This window comes from Engraulis encrasicolus, chromosome 22 (assembly GCF_034702125.1).
Source record: "Engraulis encrasicolus isolate BLACKSEA-1 chromosome 22, IST_EnEncr_1.0, whole genome shotgun sequence".
Lineage (NCBI taxonomy): Eukaryota > Metazoa > Chordata > Actinopteri > Clupeiformes > Engraulidae > Engraulis > Engraulis encrasicolus.
Window position 1 is genome coordinate 37,596,771 of NC_085878.1, and position 16,133 is coordinate 37,612,903.

Consider the following 16,133-nt stretch of genomic DNA (forward strand, 5'->3'; position numbering starts at 1 on the left):
CATTATGGACAACAACACACTACCCAACATATAGCATTTCTTTATTTTGAAGCGTATTAAATTAAAATGCTTGTGTCTACAGTATATGCAGGCAAGTCCTGAGTCTGCTCACGTTTGACTCAACGTTGTCTGTCATATAGGCAAGGCGACAGAGGGGGCCGTGCACTGAAAAAAGCCATATGTTGTGTATGTTAAATTAATCAAAGGGAAACATGTCACTTCTACCATGAATAATTATGTTTTGTGATTGGGCATAATGAAGTTATGTAACTTTAGCATGATGCCCAATAACCAACGACTTCCCAAATCCAGTAGCGGTTGTCACAACCTAATTCCTTTGGATAAGATGACCAATGGCTTTTACAACGCCAGAACAGATGGTGGCAGTAGTGTGCGGATTGTGTGTGGCAGCCGGAAACAACGAGCTTGCCGAGTTCTTTGACTGAATACATATCCGCGGACACTCTGAAGGCGGGTAAGTCAAAAAAGTAAACCACTGTAGGGCTGTTTGCATTTATCATGACTTTCCTAGAATCACATTTATATCACCCGTTTCGTTAGTGTACTTAGTTTTGGCATCAAGGCATACGTTTTATGAGCAAGAGAGTAAGCTTAGCTGGCTAATTCTCACCAATTCAAACTGGTTAGCGGCTAATTATCGATATAGTCTCCTTGTTGTAACTATTGTTGGGAGTTTGGAAGCTGTCACCCATGTTGTACTGTATGCATGTTTGCATGTGTGACATTATTTTCGGTTACTTTGCGAGTTATAGCGAAAGAAACTACCGGGCAGCTAGCTAATTTATGCTAGGTGACAACAGCTGGTTCATCAACGTTGTATTAGTTCTATGCATTGACGTTGCAAGACCCGTGTGCGTCTGATTTCAAATGTATCCAGGACAGTCGTAGATACCATCAGTAGCTCTACACACATCAATGACACAGGGGAAGTAAAGTTACCGCTGATTTTTGGTATTGCTCCGTCTGACTGTGTGTGTACGGCCACAGTAAATGTTGATTAGCCGGTGGAACTTTTCGGTTTGAAAAAAGACGAGACGTGAGACTGCGTGACAGAAGGGGCTGTGTGTGCTTGTGTATGGGTGCGCGTTTGAATGGGTGCGTCGTGTGTAGAACTAGATGCTGCAGTTTGCAGCTGGTTTGATTCATGTCGTGGGTCACTTACCAATGTATGTAGGCCTAATTGGCTATGACCTTTGAAATAGTTGAAAGTAAATCCCAGTAGTATCTAGTGAAACACACATGCAAACGCCCTTCTGTCCCTCATTCCCTCAAACTCGATCTTCTACATTTGTTGTGTAAAAAGGACATAGCAAGTTTTTTGTATCAATGATCACTTTAGGATATTCCAGTGCATTTACATTCAATATATACTGTACCTTGAGTGAGGTAGAAATGCATATTGTTGCAAATATAAATACTGTTAATTTGTTTTTTTTTTTTTTTGTAATTAATCATTTACTGAATTTCTTTGTAGAATATGTTACTATTATTTGGGTTTTTGTTCTCTGCATAACTGTCTCTTTCACCTATATTAATTCCTCAGCATTCAAGATGTTTGTAGGGTCCTCACCTCAGCTACCTCTCACAAGGTGCCCCTGAAAAAGGTGATGAAAGTTCTTGTGTAGTATCTAATCTATGACTATTAGCTTGTGTGTGTGTGTGTGTGTGTGTGTGTGTGTGTGTGTGTGGTGTGTGTGTGTGTGTGTGTGTGTGTGTGTGTGTGTGTGTGTGTGTGTGTGTGTGTGTGTGTAAAATCTGTTGTAATTATTTTACATTTTTCTCTGCATAGCTGTCTCCTTCACCTATATTAGTTTATCTGTCTTTCTGGTCACAACAGAAATTCAAGACGTTTGGGTCCTCAGCTCAACTGACCAAGACCTTTGCTCATTGAAGGCATGAAGTAATTTGTGATGCCCCCACGATTGCAGTTTTTAAATCCAGATGGCTTGCTCTTTTTAACATGTGCGAGGTAAGTTATTTGTTGATTTTTGTGTGTGTTTATTTCCTCATTTTAGTAAGACCATCAGGCCTTTTTGTAACCTTTGTCACAAGTCTTAAGTTACAAGTATTTTGTAGGTATGTGTTTTGTGCCCTGTTTCAAGTTAAGTGCCAAGTTCAATAGGATCATGACAGTTGGTTTGCTGTTGAATTTCTTCTCAGAGCTGGATGGTCTTTCAACAACACTGCTCCGGGTCTTCAGCAAGAAAGGTGCTTCTCATGCAAGGAAGATACAGAGGATCCTGGTGCCCATGACTCAGGTAAAACATGCACACTGCCATGCATCACAGTAATGCTAAAATTTCGAGATCTAATGTAATGGGGAGAAGTAGGGTGTCTTGGATCATATTGCATTTCTACCACTAATTTCAATCCTTCAGCCAGTTTTGAACTCATTGTCTTCACCTCAGTTCTAACTACAGCTGGTTTTACACACAGCAGTCCTAGGCAATGATATAACAGTCTTTTGCAGGTCAGTTGATGTGGTTGCTGCTCTGTTTTATTATTATTTTATTTTTTTATTTGATTCTCATGTCTGTCTGGCTTGCGATTCCCATGAAATGATCAGGGGAATTAAAGGTACACTGTGTACGAGTTTTAGTTGTTTATTTCCGGAATTCATGCTACCCATTCACTGATGTTACCTTTTTCATGAATACTTACCACCACCATCAAATTCTAAGTATTCATTATGACGGAAAAATTGCTATTTTCATACATGAGAAGGGGGATCTTCTCCATGGTCCGCCATTTTGAATTTCCAGAAATAGTCATTTTTAGCTGCAGAAATGACTGTATTTGGGCCATACTAGAAAATATTAGTTTATTACTTGGTAAGCTTTCATGAAAAGGTCAAATTTGGCAATAGGCAGCCCAGTTTCAATTAGCAGCGTAGTTGCAGTACCTTTTTTGACCATTTCCTGCACAGTGTACCTTTTTAAGGTCAGACGTCACATTTTGGCATCACTTCAGTACGTTTGGAACCAGGGCTGAGTGCTGAAATGGTACCGAGTACTTGGGGCTAATGGAAATGTGTCAGAGCTGCACCATGCCATATCAAACAGTGACGTACTGTACCACTTCACTGCCAGTACCAACGATACACTACGCTACTAGATAAATGAGATGTGTCCTTTGTTTAATGTGGTTGTACCTGTACTGCGTTTATTCTTCCTGTTGGTTAAAATGTTTTTCCTGCATGTTTGTTTCCTGGCATACATTGACCGGCCCTCATACGCAGACTGACAACATTGATGTGAAGAGGGAGTGCATGCTGAGGAGCTGACGGTCTACCTGAATGAAGAGCCAGACAAAGTGGTATGTTACAACTCGGCAGCTAGATCTGTCTTTTTCGTTATTAGGTGGCATAGGGAGATCGCACACATCAGTGGCCTGTGAGGCTCATTTTGTTGGGCTCTGGTGGGCTCCTCCTGTGCTACCTGACATGTCTCCTGGCATCTCATCCACGTTCTGGACACTGCTGGAGGACACACCAAACCTTCTTGCATTGATGTGCCATCTTGGCCTCAGTTATGTGTTCTTTGCAAACACGAATCTGCCCAATTCCAGCTTTGCTAAAGCACCCTCACATCATCACAAACCCTTTGCCAAATTTCACGTTCAATCCAACACCAGTCATCTCTGATTTGTAGATCTCTGCAGGTCTCTATCTACCCATGAGGGTGTTGCACTTGCTGTGGCACATTGCGAAGGCCGCATTACTGAAGCAGCAGAAGTTATCTTAGAAGAAAACTTAAACTCAATATAGGTTTTAGTTCTGGAATACGATCGTGCTGTAGGGTAATAGTTTTCTCATAGTTTCACCTTAGACAACTCCCCCTTAGGAGACCAAACTTTGAGCAGACTCTTTTGCATTGGATGGGTGGGGTTTGACATATCTTTCTCTCTCATACAATTTTTGGTTGACAATGTGCCTAAAAGGGCCAATATGTTCAAAATACTAATAATTGTGCTGGTGGGGCAGCCGTGGCCTAGTGGTTAGAGAGTTGGTTTTTCAATCTATTGGTTGCAGGTTTGAATCTCCCCTGACCTGTCACTACATCTCCATCCATGGCTAAAGTGCCTAAGGCAAGGCACCTAACCCCACATTGTGCCAGGGCCTGTAACCAATACCCTGAAAAGTAATAAATGTAAGTCGCTTTGAATACATGAAAGCGTCAGCTAAGTGTAATGTAATGTATTGTAACAATTTTTCACACTGTATACTTAGCTGTATGTGTAAAGTTTCTCACCAACACTCGTGAAAAGATCATGACCCTGTTTCTCAAAAGCACCGTTGTTAGTTAGCGACTTGGTATTTTGCCAATGGGAAATTGCATGCAAGCAAAGTTTTTACTGTAGTTACCAATGATGCTGTTGAGAAACATACTCCAGAATGGGGTCATAGCCACACCAAAAACGAAGAGAGGTAATTGAACATCAGTTTGATCTCACATTCAATTGCCTAAACAGGCAGTGTGAGGGCACACAAGTCAACATCCTCCTCATACCTTTCATAAACTATACTAAATATACTACTATACTACTTTTCCCATCTCTGGGTGTGTTAGAAATGCCCCAAACTTGCACCCACAAATACCGCTTACGGCTTCAATCATGGGTTTTGTTTACTGTTTTCCAGGATGTTGATCTGGACGGTCCAGCTGAAACGTATTGTCTTCGTGTGCGTGTGATCGGCAGAGAGTCCTCAACGACATTGGTAACTTACCTGTGGCCATTGCAGTGTTTGTTTTGGTTTATGCTCTTAATCTCTGTTACCTTCCAGAATGGAAGTACACTTTCAAATTTCTGTTTCATTCTAACCGTCTGTTTCATCAGTTTTTGCACTGCTTTTAAATGTACACTGTGTAAGATTCTTAGTTGTTTATTTCCAGAATTCATGCTACCCATTCACTAATGTTACCTTTTTCATGAATACTTAGCACCACCATTAGGGTGCATCAGTTGCCCCCTATGAAAAGATATGGCCTTGGCCCTATAGTAAAAATGTTCTACACCTAGTAAAAACACACTGTGTAAAATATTTTGAAATTTGGATGAAGTCTACCGGGGCCACCAGCCCCATGAAAATAGAAAATAATGGTGATAGTCAAAATCTTGAATAGAAACAGGGCTGGACTGGCCATCTGGCATGGCGGGCATTTCCCGGTGAGCCCCGCACCCTCGTGGGCCCCCATTGTTTTATTTTTTACATTACTGAAAATAGGGGCCCATTAAGGTGCGGGGCCCACCGGTGAGTCAGTTCTCCGGCACTAATAATAACGAGGGGGCCCCCTTAAATCCGAAAGTGCCCGGGCCCTATTTATCGCCCAAAACAGCCCTGAATAGAAATGGACATTTTGCTGCATAAAGCTACCCAATAAAAACATATTGCCTCAGCTGTGTGATAAAAAAAATTCTATGCACAGTAAAATCACTCTGTGGAAAATGTGTTGAAATTTAGATTAATTCTACTGGGTCCACCAGGCCCATGAAAATACAAAACAATGGTGATAGTGATGGGCAACCTGGATTCCAAAGTCCAGTGCCACATATTCCAAATATAGCCAATATACCGTAATGAACCAGCTGACCCACTGCCAGTATCAAGCAAGAGATTGCGAAGTTGTATGACTTTTGTGTGCTTCACCTGTGGGCCTAGGATTGTACAGGTAGCTGTTAATACCTGGTGGAACATCTGTACTAAAGCTGTGAATGCTCCTTGGAATGACTTGTGTTTTTTCAAGAAATCCCTGCAGTAGTTCAATGGAGTACATACAATACAACTGTATGAGATGTTGGAAAGAGTGGCTTCCCAAAACCTGTACTTAAGTGGGCAGTCATGGGTGAGCGGTTAGGGCGTCAGACTTGCATCCCAGAGGTTGCCGGTTATGCCGGTCGGTTCGACTCCCGACCCGCCAGGTTGGTGGGGGGAGTAATCAACCAGTGCTCTCCCCATCCTCCTCCATGACTGAGGTACCCTGAGCATGGTACCGTCCCACCGCACTGCTCCCCATGGGGCGCCACTGAGGGCTGCCCCTTGCACGGGTGAGGCATAAATGCAATTTTGTTGTGTGCAGTGTGCAGTGTTCACTTGTGTGCTGTGGAGTAATGGCACTCTTAAATACAGTTGTATTGACTGCCTTGTAGCCTAGGCATTCCAAGGAACATTCACAGCTTTAGTACAGATGTTCCTCCATGAATTGTAGGCCCACAGGTGAAACACGTAAGGGTTAACGTTCGGCGAGAAGGTCGCTACCGTGGAATAGCAGCACGACAGAGAGAATCTTTAGACCCCGACGCGGAGCGGAGGGGTCTTGTTCTCTCTGAAGTGCTGCTATTCCACAAAGCGACCGACTCGCCGAAAGTTAACCCGCTTATTATATGGATATACTTAAATGATTCACACATGGCGGGGACATTTCTTTAGGCCTATTTAATGTTAAGTCTATTATAGTTTTTAATGTTAAAAGATTGTTGCTGCGCAAAACAAAACAGTGCCGTTGTGGAACACCGCTAGGCAACAGCTAGGTAGCCAGGACAACAGGTGTTGTCTATCACAGCAGCTGATTAGAGTCTTGTTGAAAAGTCGCTTTAGCAGTGAAAAGTCTTGTTGCCATTGACAGCGGTCTGATATAGACCAGCCCGTCCGTTATTGAAAATTATTATATGGTTGTGACTTCATCTGTCGAATGCTCCATTCATTTCAACGGGGCTCCCCAACGTTCGGACGTCTGTTATTTTTCGATAACGGACGGGTTGGTCTATAACAGACCGCTGTCAATGGCAACAAGACTTTTCACTGCTAAAGCGACTTTTCAACAAGACTTAGGGTGAATCTCAATACTTTGTCTTGCCCCTTGTTCTAGCCCTTGTGTCTTGATGTGCGCGTTCATGTGAGACCAAGTGGCGTCTCAATTGTCAAAGTGACGAAGACGAAGGTCTAGAATGCGCGTCCCCGTACCCCTTGCCATCAAGTAAGGTGAGGGACCTCCCTAGCCGACCAAGGGGTTCGGCCAACGGTCATGACATTCGATCATCATCGGCGCGTGCTGGGTCATAAACTGTTATTATTGTCCGGACACCAAAGCTGCGAAAATGACCGACCGCGTCTCACATAAATGTAAGTATGTTTGTCATTATATCGCCTACTACGGAGTAGGTACAGTAGCCTACGTGTAGCTGTCATAGTTTGACATGACAAATTCGCCTATTATCGTTTTCAGTGGGCAATCGAGGTTGTGTATTTAAAGGTTAGCTCACATACCGGTGTTGCCATTGGTTTGTAGCCAAATGGTTTCTTAGCTAGCTGTCAAACCAAGCCGTACACGAACACAGCTTATAACGAATAGAGCATAACTCAAAATAAAAAGGCTACCATAGGTTTACATTTATCTGTGATAGCGCAACAGTGATGTAATGTTGGTATGAAATACTTCTGTTGTGAATATCAGGTAGCCTACTCTGGTTAGTTAGCTACCAATCTCGCTAACTTGGCGAAACATTTCACTTTCAACAAACCTTTATTTGTCAAGCTAAACAAAATAAATGTGTTCCTTATTAAGGCGTAAGCAGTGTTGTTTAACGGCGTTGTGGACTGGGACGAACTGGCACTGTCTTATAATTCGTGTATAGTTACTAATCACGTCAACTTTTTTCCCCTTTCCCCCAGGGACAGGAGAGCAGACTCGCCTTCTTATCAAGTACAGGAGTGAGAATGAGAAGTTGTTCACCAAATCAAAGATGGCAGCCAAGATGCAGTGGCAGTGAGTAACTAGTCAATAATTAATGTATTAATTGTCCATGTCTATAAACAGCAGGAGCATATTTGCATTGAACCTGTGTGTGTGTTTGTGTGCTATGATGTGAAAAAAGGATTAGGTAATATGAAATACATGCTGTGCATCTGTGTACCCCATGTGTGCTCCTGATTTATTCACTGAGTTCTGGTCTGGTCATCAGTGCCATCATTAGGGTAGCCGATACTGTGTATGTGCAGAGGACTCTGAAATAACCAAGTCAGACTGGAGCACAAGATTGACTTCAAGTCAGATGAACCCCTGACACGTGTGTGTGTGTGTGTGTGTGTGTGTGTGTGTGTGTGTGTGTGTGTGTGTGTGTGTGTGTGTGTGTGTGTGTGTGTGTGTGTGTGTGTGTTGTTTGTGAAACAGGGTTTTTGTGAAGAACGCAGGCCTAGAGGGAAAGGTCACCGGGGTGCAGGCTTCAAAGAAGTGGGAAAACCTCAAGCAAAAATACAAGGTAGGCATATGACTATTATATATGGTTTGTTAAACAATTAACAATTAAATATGCTATGTGCAATATTTAATGTGTGCTAGTGTATGTGTTTGTGTATTGCAGGAGGTGAGAACACCCAAGACAGGGTCAGGAAACGAAAATGGGGAGTACCAGTGGCAATACTATGAGGACATGCATGCCGTCATGGCTGCTAAACATTCAATCGAGCCCCCTCTGCTGGGGGCATCCCTGCCCTTGAGGGCACAAGACGATACCCGCAAGGTGAGGCATTCAAGACTTACATGAAGTTCACTGGTGAAACCTGCAAACTTACAATTCACTTACAACTGTCCTGCAAATGATTTTCTGGGCCCTCAGGATACTGAAGAGCCCTCCCCGGACTCATCTGTCAACACAGAGTCAGGACATGAGTCACCTACACCCAGCACCACAAAGAAGAAGAGGAAGGCAGATACGGCATTAGAGTTTCTACAAGAGAAGGTGGGTGAGGAGAAGAAGAGGTTTGAGCTCCAGGAGGCCAAGATAGCGGAGCGTCATGAGGAGAATGCAGCCCTGATGAGGCAGATGCTGGCCATCTGCAGGGAAATGGTAGATAAAATGTAGTGTTCCCTGACTTTACACTGCCTCTTTTTTAATATAAAATAAATTAACACTTGTTACAAACTTTAACACTTTTTGTGTGGCTGCTTTCTATTATAATTTATGGTATTTCCTAGAGGACAGAGAAGTGTGTTAAATCAGTGTTTCTCAACAGGGGTGCCAGGGCAGCCTGGTGTGCCGCGGGCCCCCCTCAGGGGTGCCGCGGAAAAGTGGCTGATAAATAAATTATGTAATATGATACATATTTGTCTAAATTGATAAGTTAATGCTAGTCAGTGGAAGCTTTCATCTGCCATTTACGCACAATTAAGTAAATATAGGTCGCCCCAGTCAGCTGCAACTTTGAATGTAGGTTGTGTGATGTCTCCAAATGTGTTACTTTTCTAAGCTTTTGTGGTATCGGATGCGATGCCATATTACGGCTTGTTGAACTGGGGTGCCTTGAAATTTTTCATGAATTGAAAGGGTGCCTCGCCTAAAAAAAGGTTGAGAAACACTGTGTTAAATGACCATTACTGTGTAATAACATATGATACACATTATGGGGATAAACAGCTATGGTTTACAGGCATTAAAAAAAAATTGGACTGCATTTGGTCCCTTTGTCCAGCTTAACTGTGAATACACCTCTGTACTACATTTCACAGTTCATTAACCTTTTCAGAAGTACCTAATGCTGTACTTAAGTTAACAATATGTTATGAAAGAACAACAATTTGAGGGGTTCACATGTGCAATGTCTCAATATTTATTTAACAACAAGAAGAAAAAGAAAGTAATGAATCAAACAACAGCCCCATACACCCTGACAGCCAGTGCGTCCCTGAGGGCATTTCCTGAGGCTTCAGGCTCAGGATCGTGGGGGGGCTCAGGGTCAACATTGTCATCCAGCATGTCCTCATCGGGTTCTAATGTGTCCCCATTGTCAAGGCAGACATTGTGGAGGAATGCACAAGTACATATCACTTTTGTGGCAAAGGCCGGGGCCACCTCCAGTGCCCGGAAAAGGGTTGACCTCCATCTGGTCTTCATGATCCCAAACGCCCGTTCAATTACAGTGCGTGCCTTGGCATGCCGGTAATTAAAGCACTGCTGAATTGGTCCCCGCACTGGCTCTTTATATGGTGTCAATAGGGGAATAGGTGTCTCAAGGCAGGTGTACCCACCATCACCAAAAATAAAAAATCCAGGTGGGGGGTATCTTGCTGTCAAATAAAAAGGGCTATTCTTCATGACCCGGGTGTCATGAACTGACCCGGGATAGCCGACAAAAATGTCCAGAAATCTTCCCTCTGCATCGCATATGGCCTGCATGTTAATCGAGTAAAACCCTTTGTAGTTTAGGTAATCCAGGCGGTGTTGTGCCGGTGGTTTCACTCTGATATGGCAGCCATCTATGGCCCCTACTACATTATCAAATGCAGGGGTCCCAGACAAAGCCACAAATTTCTGCCCGACAGCAGCTAGGTTCTCTGGAAATGAGATGGCTTTCTTCAAGTTGTACAATATGCCATCTGCCACCCTGTGCACTATTCGAAAAATAGTTGGCTTTGGGACATTAAAAACTCTTGACACCACCCGGTAGGACAGGCCATGTGCCAACCAGTAGGTGTACACAAGAACCTCAAGTTCGCTCCCCCAGCCGTGGTCTTGCTGTCTACGAAGCAGCCTTTGCAAGCTGCGCATAGCGTCCCGTGTGAGGCGGTAGTCGGTCTTTGTGTCGGTCTCTCCATCAAACCACAGCCGTAGTACCGGCACATTTGCGTCCAGCACACAATACATAGGTGGACGATCCGCCTATAACAGAAATAAAACGAATATCGTGATCAGCGCATCACCACTTGACTCGAGTGACAGCTACAAAGCAAACTCAATGCCACCAAAATATGAAGTGTGTAGGTCTACATGTATGCAAATTTTAAAATATGTAATATCTATAACAGTTTCAGGTTCTTCATCTGTCGTGTTTCTACTGTACAATTCCCGTCTTCTTCAGTGGAGTCACTTGGTGTTGATGTGTGACATGTTTTATGACCAGCTGATCAATATTGACAGGGGGGACACACCCCCGCAACATCAGCTGATTACTAAGCTAATGTTGCTAATGTGTTTGTCGATTTTGCTGGCACTATCATCAAGGATATACATACCGCTTGTAATTGAATAAGATAGCGATATCTCCGGAGGGTTCTTCTCCGTCTCTCCCTTTGTGTCCTCGTCTCTTGTTGTTGGTTGTCGATCCATCGAGACATAAATTGCAGAAGTAGCATAAAGAAAGCTACTTGTGGGGGTGCCATTTTTGTTGTCTATGCGTTGTTGCTATCGCAACACCTTGCCTGTTGCTATAGTTATAGTAGCTTACGTGAGCTCGTTGTCCGACAGACAATCAAAACGTAAAATAGGCTATAGATAGTTTGCGCGACATCATATTTAGGCACTACAATATCGATTTCTCTCTTCGATTTTATTTTAAAAGCCATACAGTGCCAAACTATAAGACAAGACAAGTTATTAGATCTGGTGGTCGCCATGTTTGTTTACAGATTGCGGGCTATCGGGCGCACAGCATTCTGGGTATGTCGACGTCAAGACAAAGGGTTATCTCAATTCATTTCCTATCCCCTAGCCCTGTGTCTTTCGCGTAAAGACGAAGAGAGGAGGGGGAGGGCTAGGGCTAGGGCTAGGGGAAGGGACAAGGCAAAGTATTGAGATTCACCCTTAATCAGCTGCTGTGATAGACAGCGTTGTCCTGGCTACCGCTGTCAATGGCAACAAGACGTTCACTGCTAAAGCCACTGGCTTGTATACAAGTCAGTGGCTAAAGCGAATGTTTCATATCACTCCGCAGGGGGTCCGGTCTTTTGTCACTCTAATCAGCTGCTGTGATAGACAACACCTGTTGTCCTGGCTACCTAGCTGTTGCCTAGCGGTGTTCCACAACGGCACTGTTTTGTTTTGCGCAGCAACAATCTTAACATTAAATAGGTCTAAAGAAATGTCCCCGCCATGTGTGAATCATTTAAGTATATCCATATAATAAGCGGGTTAACTTTCGGCGAGTCGGTCGCTTTGTGGAATAGCAGCACTTCAGAGAGAACAAGACCCCTCCGCTCCGCGTCGGGGTCTAAAGATTCTCTCTGTCGTGCTGCTATTCCACGGTAGCGACCTTCTCGACGAACGTTAACCCTTACATAACAGACGTGCGAACGTTGGGGAGCCCCGTTGAAATGAATGGAGCATTCGACCGATGACGTCACACCATATAATAAACAAATATAACAGTCATGCAGCTTTGCAATATCTTGCTTGATACTAGCACTAGTAGATACTAGTGGTCCAAGGCAGCAAGGAATTGATATTGTGTTGCAAAAGAGCAAATTTGCCTAAATATAGCAGTTTGACCATCAGTCTGTCCTGAGACTGAAGTCTGTGTAAGTGGATCGACTGAATACACAACCTGCTTAGATATTCCTTCTGTTTGTGCTCCCAATACAGGTGATTTCACTAATTACCTCATCAACCTGGCTTAAGTGGTAATTAGGCTCAGCTGGTTCATTATATTGGCTGGGGCAAATGTGTCACGCGGTTTGTCCACCTCTGTTTTAAGACAATGGCAAACCTAGATTCAAAAGCTACAATCCAGTGCCACAGATTTCAAATTACCTGGTTTTACCTGTCCAATGGGGCACCTAAGTCTCCACCCCTTCCGGGCGGCTTATGGGGCTGGCAACGCAAAAACTTTTGACTGGGCTGTAATGGACTGATCAAAGCTATTTTCCGACCCACCTCGCATTTCCCCGTCGATCATACATATGCTGTGCCTCAGAATTAATAACAACCAATGGTGTGCTTGTTGACTTCACTTGGCAAGCGATTTTTGAGTTGTGTGTGTGCAAAAATATACAATTATTTGGACTACACAACAGACGTCGCATGTCCGACGTGCAGCCACTTAAGCTGCGGTGCAGCGGTAGGGTTGGCTGTGCCTCGGTTCACGTCAGATATGCGAGGCGCACGTGTAGTCTCTAACATAGTTTTGCACAAAAGCTAAAATAACGTTTCTTGCGTGTCGAAAATGAGTGGTCTTACGACGCAAATCCAAACCTTTCAAATTCACTGTCATCATATGTGAAATCCGGAGCACATGCCAAACGGGATGAGGATTTAGCTTGACTCGCTCCATTAACTCTCATTCAAAATTTTGAGAGCTCCAGCCCCATGGATCGGAAGTAGAAGGGCGTGACTTAGGTGCCCCATTGCCCTAACTGGAAAGGTAAAACTAGGTATGTCATTTGGAATATGTGGCACTGGACTTCAGCTTTGGAATCCAGGTTGCCCATCACCATCACCATTATTTTGTATTTTCATGGGTCTGGTGGACCCGGTAGAATTCATCTAAATATCAACATATTTTACACAGAGTGATTTTACTGTGCATAGAACATTTTTATCACACAGCTGAGACAATATGTTTTTATTGGGTAGCTTTATGCAGCAAAATGTCCATTTCTATTGCAAGATTCTGACTATCACCATTATTTTCTATTTTCATGGGGCTGGTGGCCCCGGTAGACTTCATCCAAATTTCTAAATATTTTACACAGTGTGTTTTTACTGGGTGTAGAACATTTTTACTATAGGGCCAAGGCAATATCTTTTCATAGGGGGCATCTGATGCACCCTAACCACCATCATATTCTTAGTATTCATTATGACTGGGAAAAATTGCACTTTTCATACATGAAACTGGGATCTTGGCCATAAATTGCCATTTTTAGCTGCAAAAATGACTGTATTTGGGCCATACTATAAAATATTTGTTTATTACTTAGCAAACTTTCATGAAAAGATCAAATTTGTCAATAGGCAGCCCAGTTTCATTGATCAGCATAGTTGCAGTACCTTTTTTGACCGTTTCCTGCACAGTGTACCTTTTTTTAAGAGTTTTTAGAGAAATTGAGAAATTAATCTTTCTCATTTGCACTTGAAGAGGTACCCTCATTTTGTATCTTGCTTTGATCATTACATGTGCAATGAAAAAATAAAGGCAACTAATTCTTCAACTTTATCGCGTGTAACTTTATTGTAGTTGGTCTTATAGGCTCAACTGGAACCAACTTACAACTGACGAACTTGGCTGACATGCATATTGGTAGATGCGTGTGCCTTGAGGTGTTTTCTAGCTTGATCTGAACTGATAAGGACAACAATGAATGTTTAATTAATTAAGGTATATTGATTTTATGATTGACTTTTATTATGTTTGATGTTCATGTGGCTTGACAAGTATTGTCTTAATACAGTTAATTAGATGTGTTGAACAATCCAAACAATATTTTGTTGTGGGAACATAAATATATTATGGGAAGTATTTCCATCCAATTTGATTATGCTACCATAGCAAGATGTTGCTTTGTTGAGTCTATCAATGTAAATACTACTGTAACTACCCCATGAAGTTGGTTCATCCAGACCTAAACCAAATATGTTGGAGCAACATGTAAAAGTTATGATGGATTAACCCATTCTATTAAGGTTGAAATAACCTTTAAAAGTTATGTTGGCTGTACCCCTTGTACTTAGGTCGGAGTTACACTTACATGTTATGTTGATCCAACATATTGACCTTAATGTGACTCAACAAAAACATTTCTTGCTAAGGTAGCATAATCAAATTGGATGGAAATACTTTCCATAATTTTTTTATGTTCCGCCAACAAATAATTTGTTTCAGTGTGGGGCTACTAGTTCACTCCTGGGTGAAGGCAATGCCTCCCCAAAGGTGGTGTGGAGATGCCATAGAAAACAGCTTTCTTTTCCTAATGCATAATTATAATTATATTATAATAATATAATATAACATCATACAATAAAATACAATATGGGCTTAATGATCATAATATAATTCTCATAATATAATTTAATATAACAATATACTTTTTGAACTCAGTTTTTTAACTATTTAGCTGATATTTTAAAAGGCCCTATGAAATTCAGGTGAAAAAACGCCGCTTATCAATTAATCGAAAGTCGATCGATAACACTATCAACTAATGATTAATGAATTAATCGATAATTTGCATCCCTAGCGTGGATGCATCTAAAAAATCTCTTATCACATCGTACCATGTTCCTACACAACATCACACTGTCATGTAAACCTTCTACATGCCCCTTAGTACATATTGTCTCTCAAACCAGTTCTGAAACAACACTGTTTCCACATAGCACAGCAATGTAGTACTCCCGTCTACAGTACATTTTGAATAACTGCATGCATTCAAAACTGGATCAGCTAATGCTACCGGAGAATAATGGCGCCGATAAACATCTATTTTAAAAACCCATTTCCGCTCACAACGGCTTTCATTAATGCCAATATCCCCCTCAGTAAGTGTGGAAGCATACAGTAATGGTGGTATTAAAGCGACCAGGCATTTGATTCTGCGACTCTGCGACACGAATGCCGCAATAAATGAATGCCGTTTTGGCCAAACGAGAACAAATGTACTAGAACCAACCCCCATTTCATACATGATATTATTGACTATGTGCTTCACAAAGGCCAAAAAGCATTCAGCCCCACTACTCTGGTTTTAGTACATATGCAAGCAGAAAACAAATGTGTTAGGGGATGTGGGGGTGGGGTGGCAGTAAGATGTGTGTGTGTGTGTGTGTGTGTGTGTGTGTGTGTGTGTGTGTGTGTGTGTGTGTGTGTGTGTGTGTGTGTGTGTGTGTGTGTGTGTGTGTGTGTGTGTGTGTGTGTGTGTGGTGGAAGAACAGGATATTTGTTTGGTGGAGTGAGAGAGTGCAATATGCAGGCCAGTATGAAGATATCAAGGGCAATGCATGTTTGTGTGTGCATGACTGCACAGGTGTGTGTGTGTGTGCGTGTGTGCGTGTGTGTGTGTGTGTGTGTGTGTGTGTGTGTGTGTGTGTGTGTGTGTGCGTGCGTGCGTGCGTGCGTGCGTGCGTGCGTGTGTGTGAGAGTGTGTGCATGTGTGAGTGAATGGAACCGTGCGTGCATGTGTAGGAGAGATAGGGTAATTGTTTGGTGGGACAAGCGAAGTGAAAATCCTGAGCGTTGTGTGTATGAATGTGCGTGCATGCGTGTGTGTGTGCGTGCGTGCGTACGTACGTGTGTGCTGTGTGTGTGTGGTGGTGGTGGGCCAAGCAAAGTCAAAGCCCTGAGCTGAAAAAGCAATGTGTGGTCCCGCATGTCTGTGAGCAGCTGACCTTTGTTTCAAAACATGCAC

General features: G+C 42.8%; 1 protein-coding gene and 1 long non-coding RNA gene across 3 annotated transcripts in view; both read left to right on the forward strand.

Moving 5' to 3' along the window:
• The first annotated feature begins 328 nt into the window (after positions 1-328).
• LOC134438445 (uncharacterized) lies at positions 329-5,007 on the forward strand. Of its 2 annotated transcripts, XR_010032583.1 has the most exons (6): positions 329-475; positions 1,565-1,625; positions 1,859-1,990; positions 2,182-2,279; positions 3,260-3,336; positions 4,661-5,007. It is a non-coding gene; the product is annotated as an uncharacterized LOC134438445 (long non-coding RNA). The 2 variants fall into 2 exon arrangements; XR_010032582.1 differs by lacking the exon at positions 329-475 and having other exon boundaries at positions 1,482-1,625.
• Positions 5,008-6,920: 1,913 nt separating this feature from the next.
• Positions 6,921-16,133, forward strand: part of LOC134438665 (uncharacterized) — a 42,731-nt gene continuing 33,518 nt past the window's right edge. The window contains exons 1-5 of the mRNA XM_063188278.1: positions 6,921-7,141; positions 7,691-7,784; positions 8,190-8,277; positions 8,380-8,538; positions 8,635-8,865. Of these exons, the coding sequence (XP_063044348.1) occupies positions 7,117-7,141; positions 7,691-7,784; positions 8,190-8,277; positions 8,380-8,538; positions 8,635-8,865 (597 nt within the window). The 5' untranslated portion in view covers positions 6,921-7,116. The remainder of the gene's footprint in view (positions 7,142-7,690; positions 7,785-8,189; positions 8,278-8,379; positions 8,539-8,634; positions 8,866-16,133) is intronic.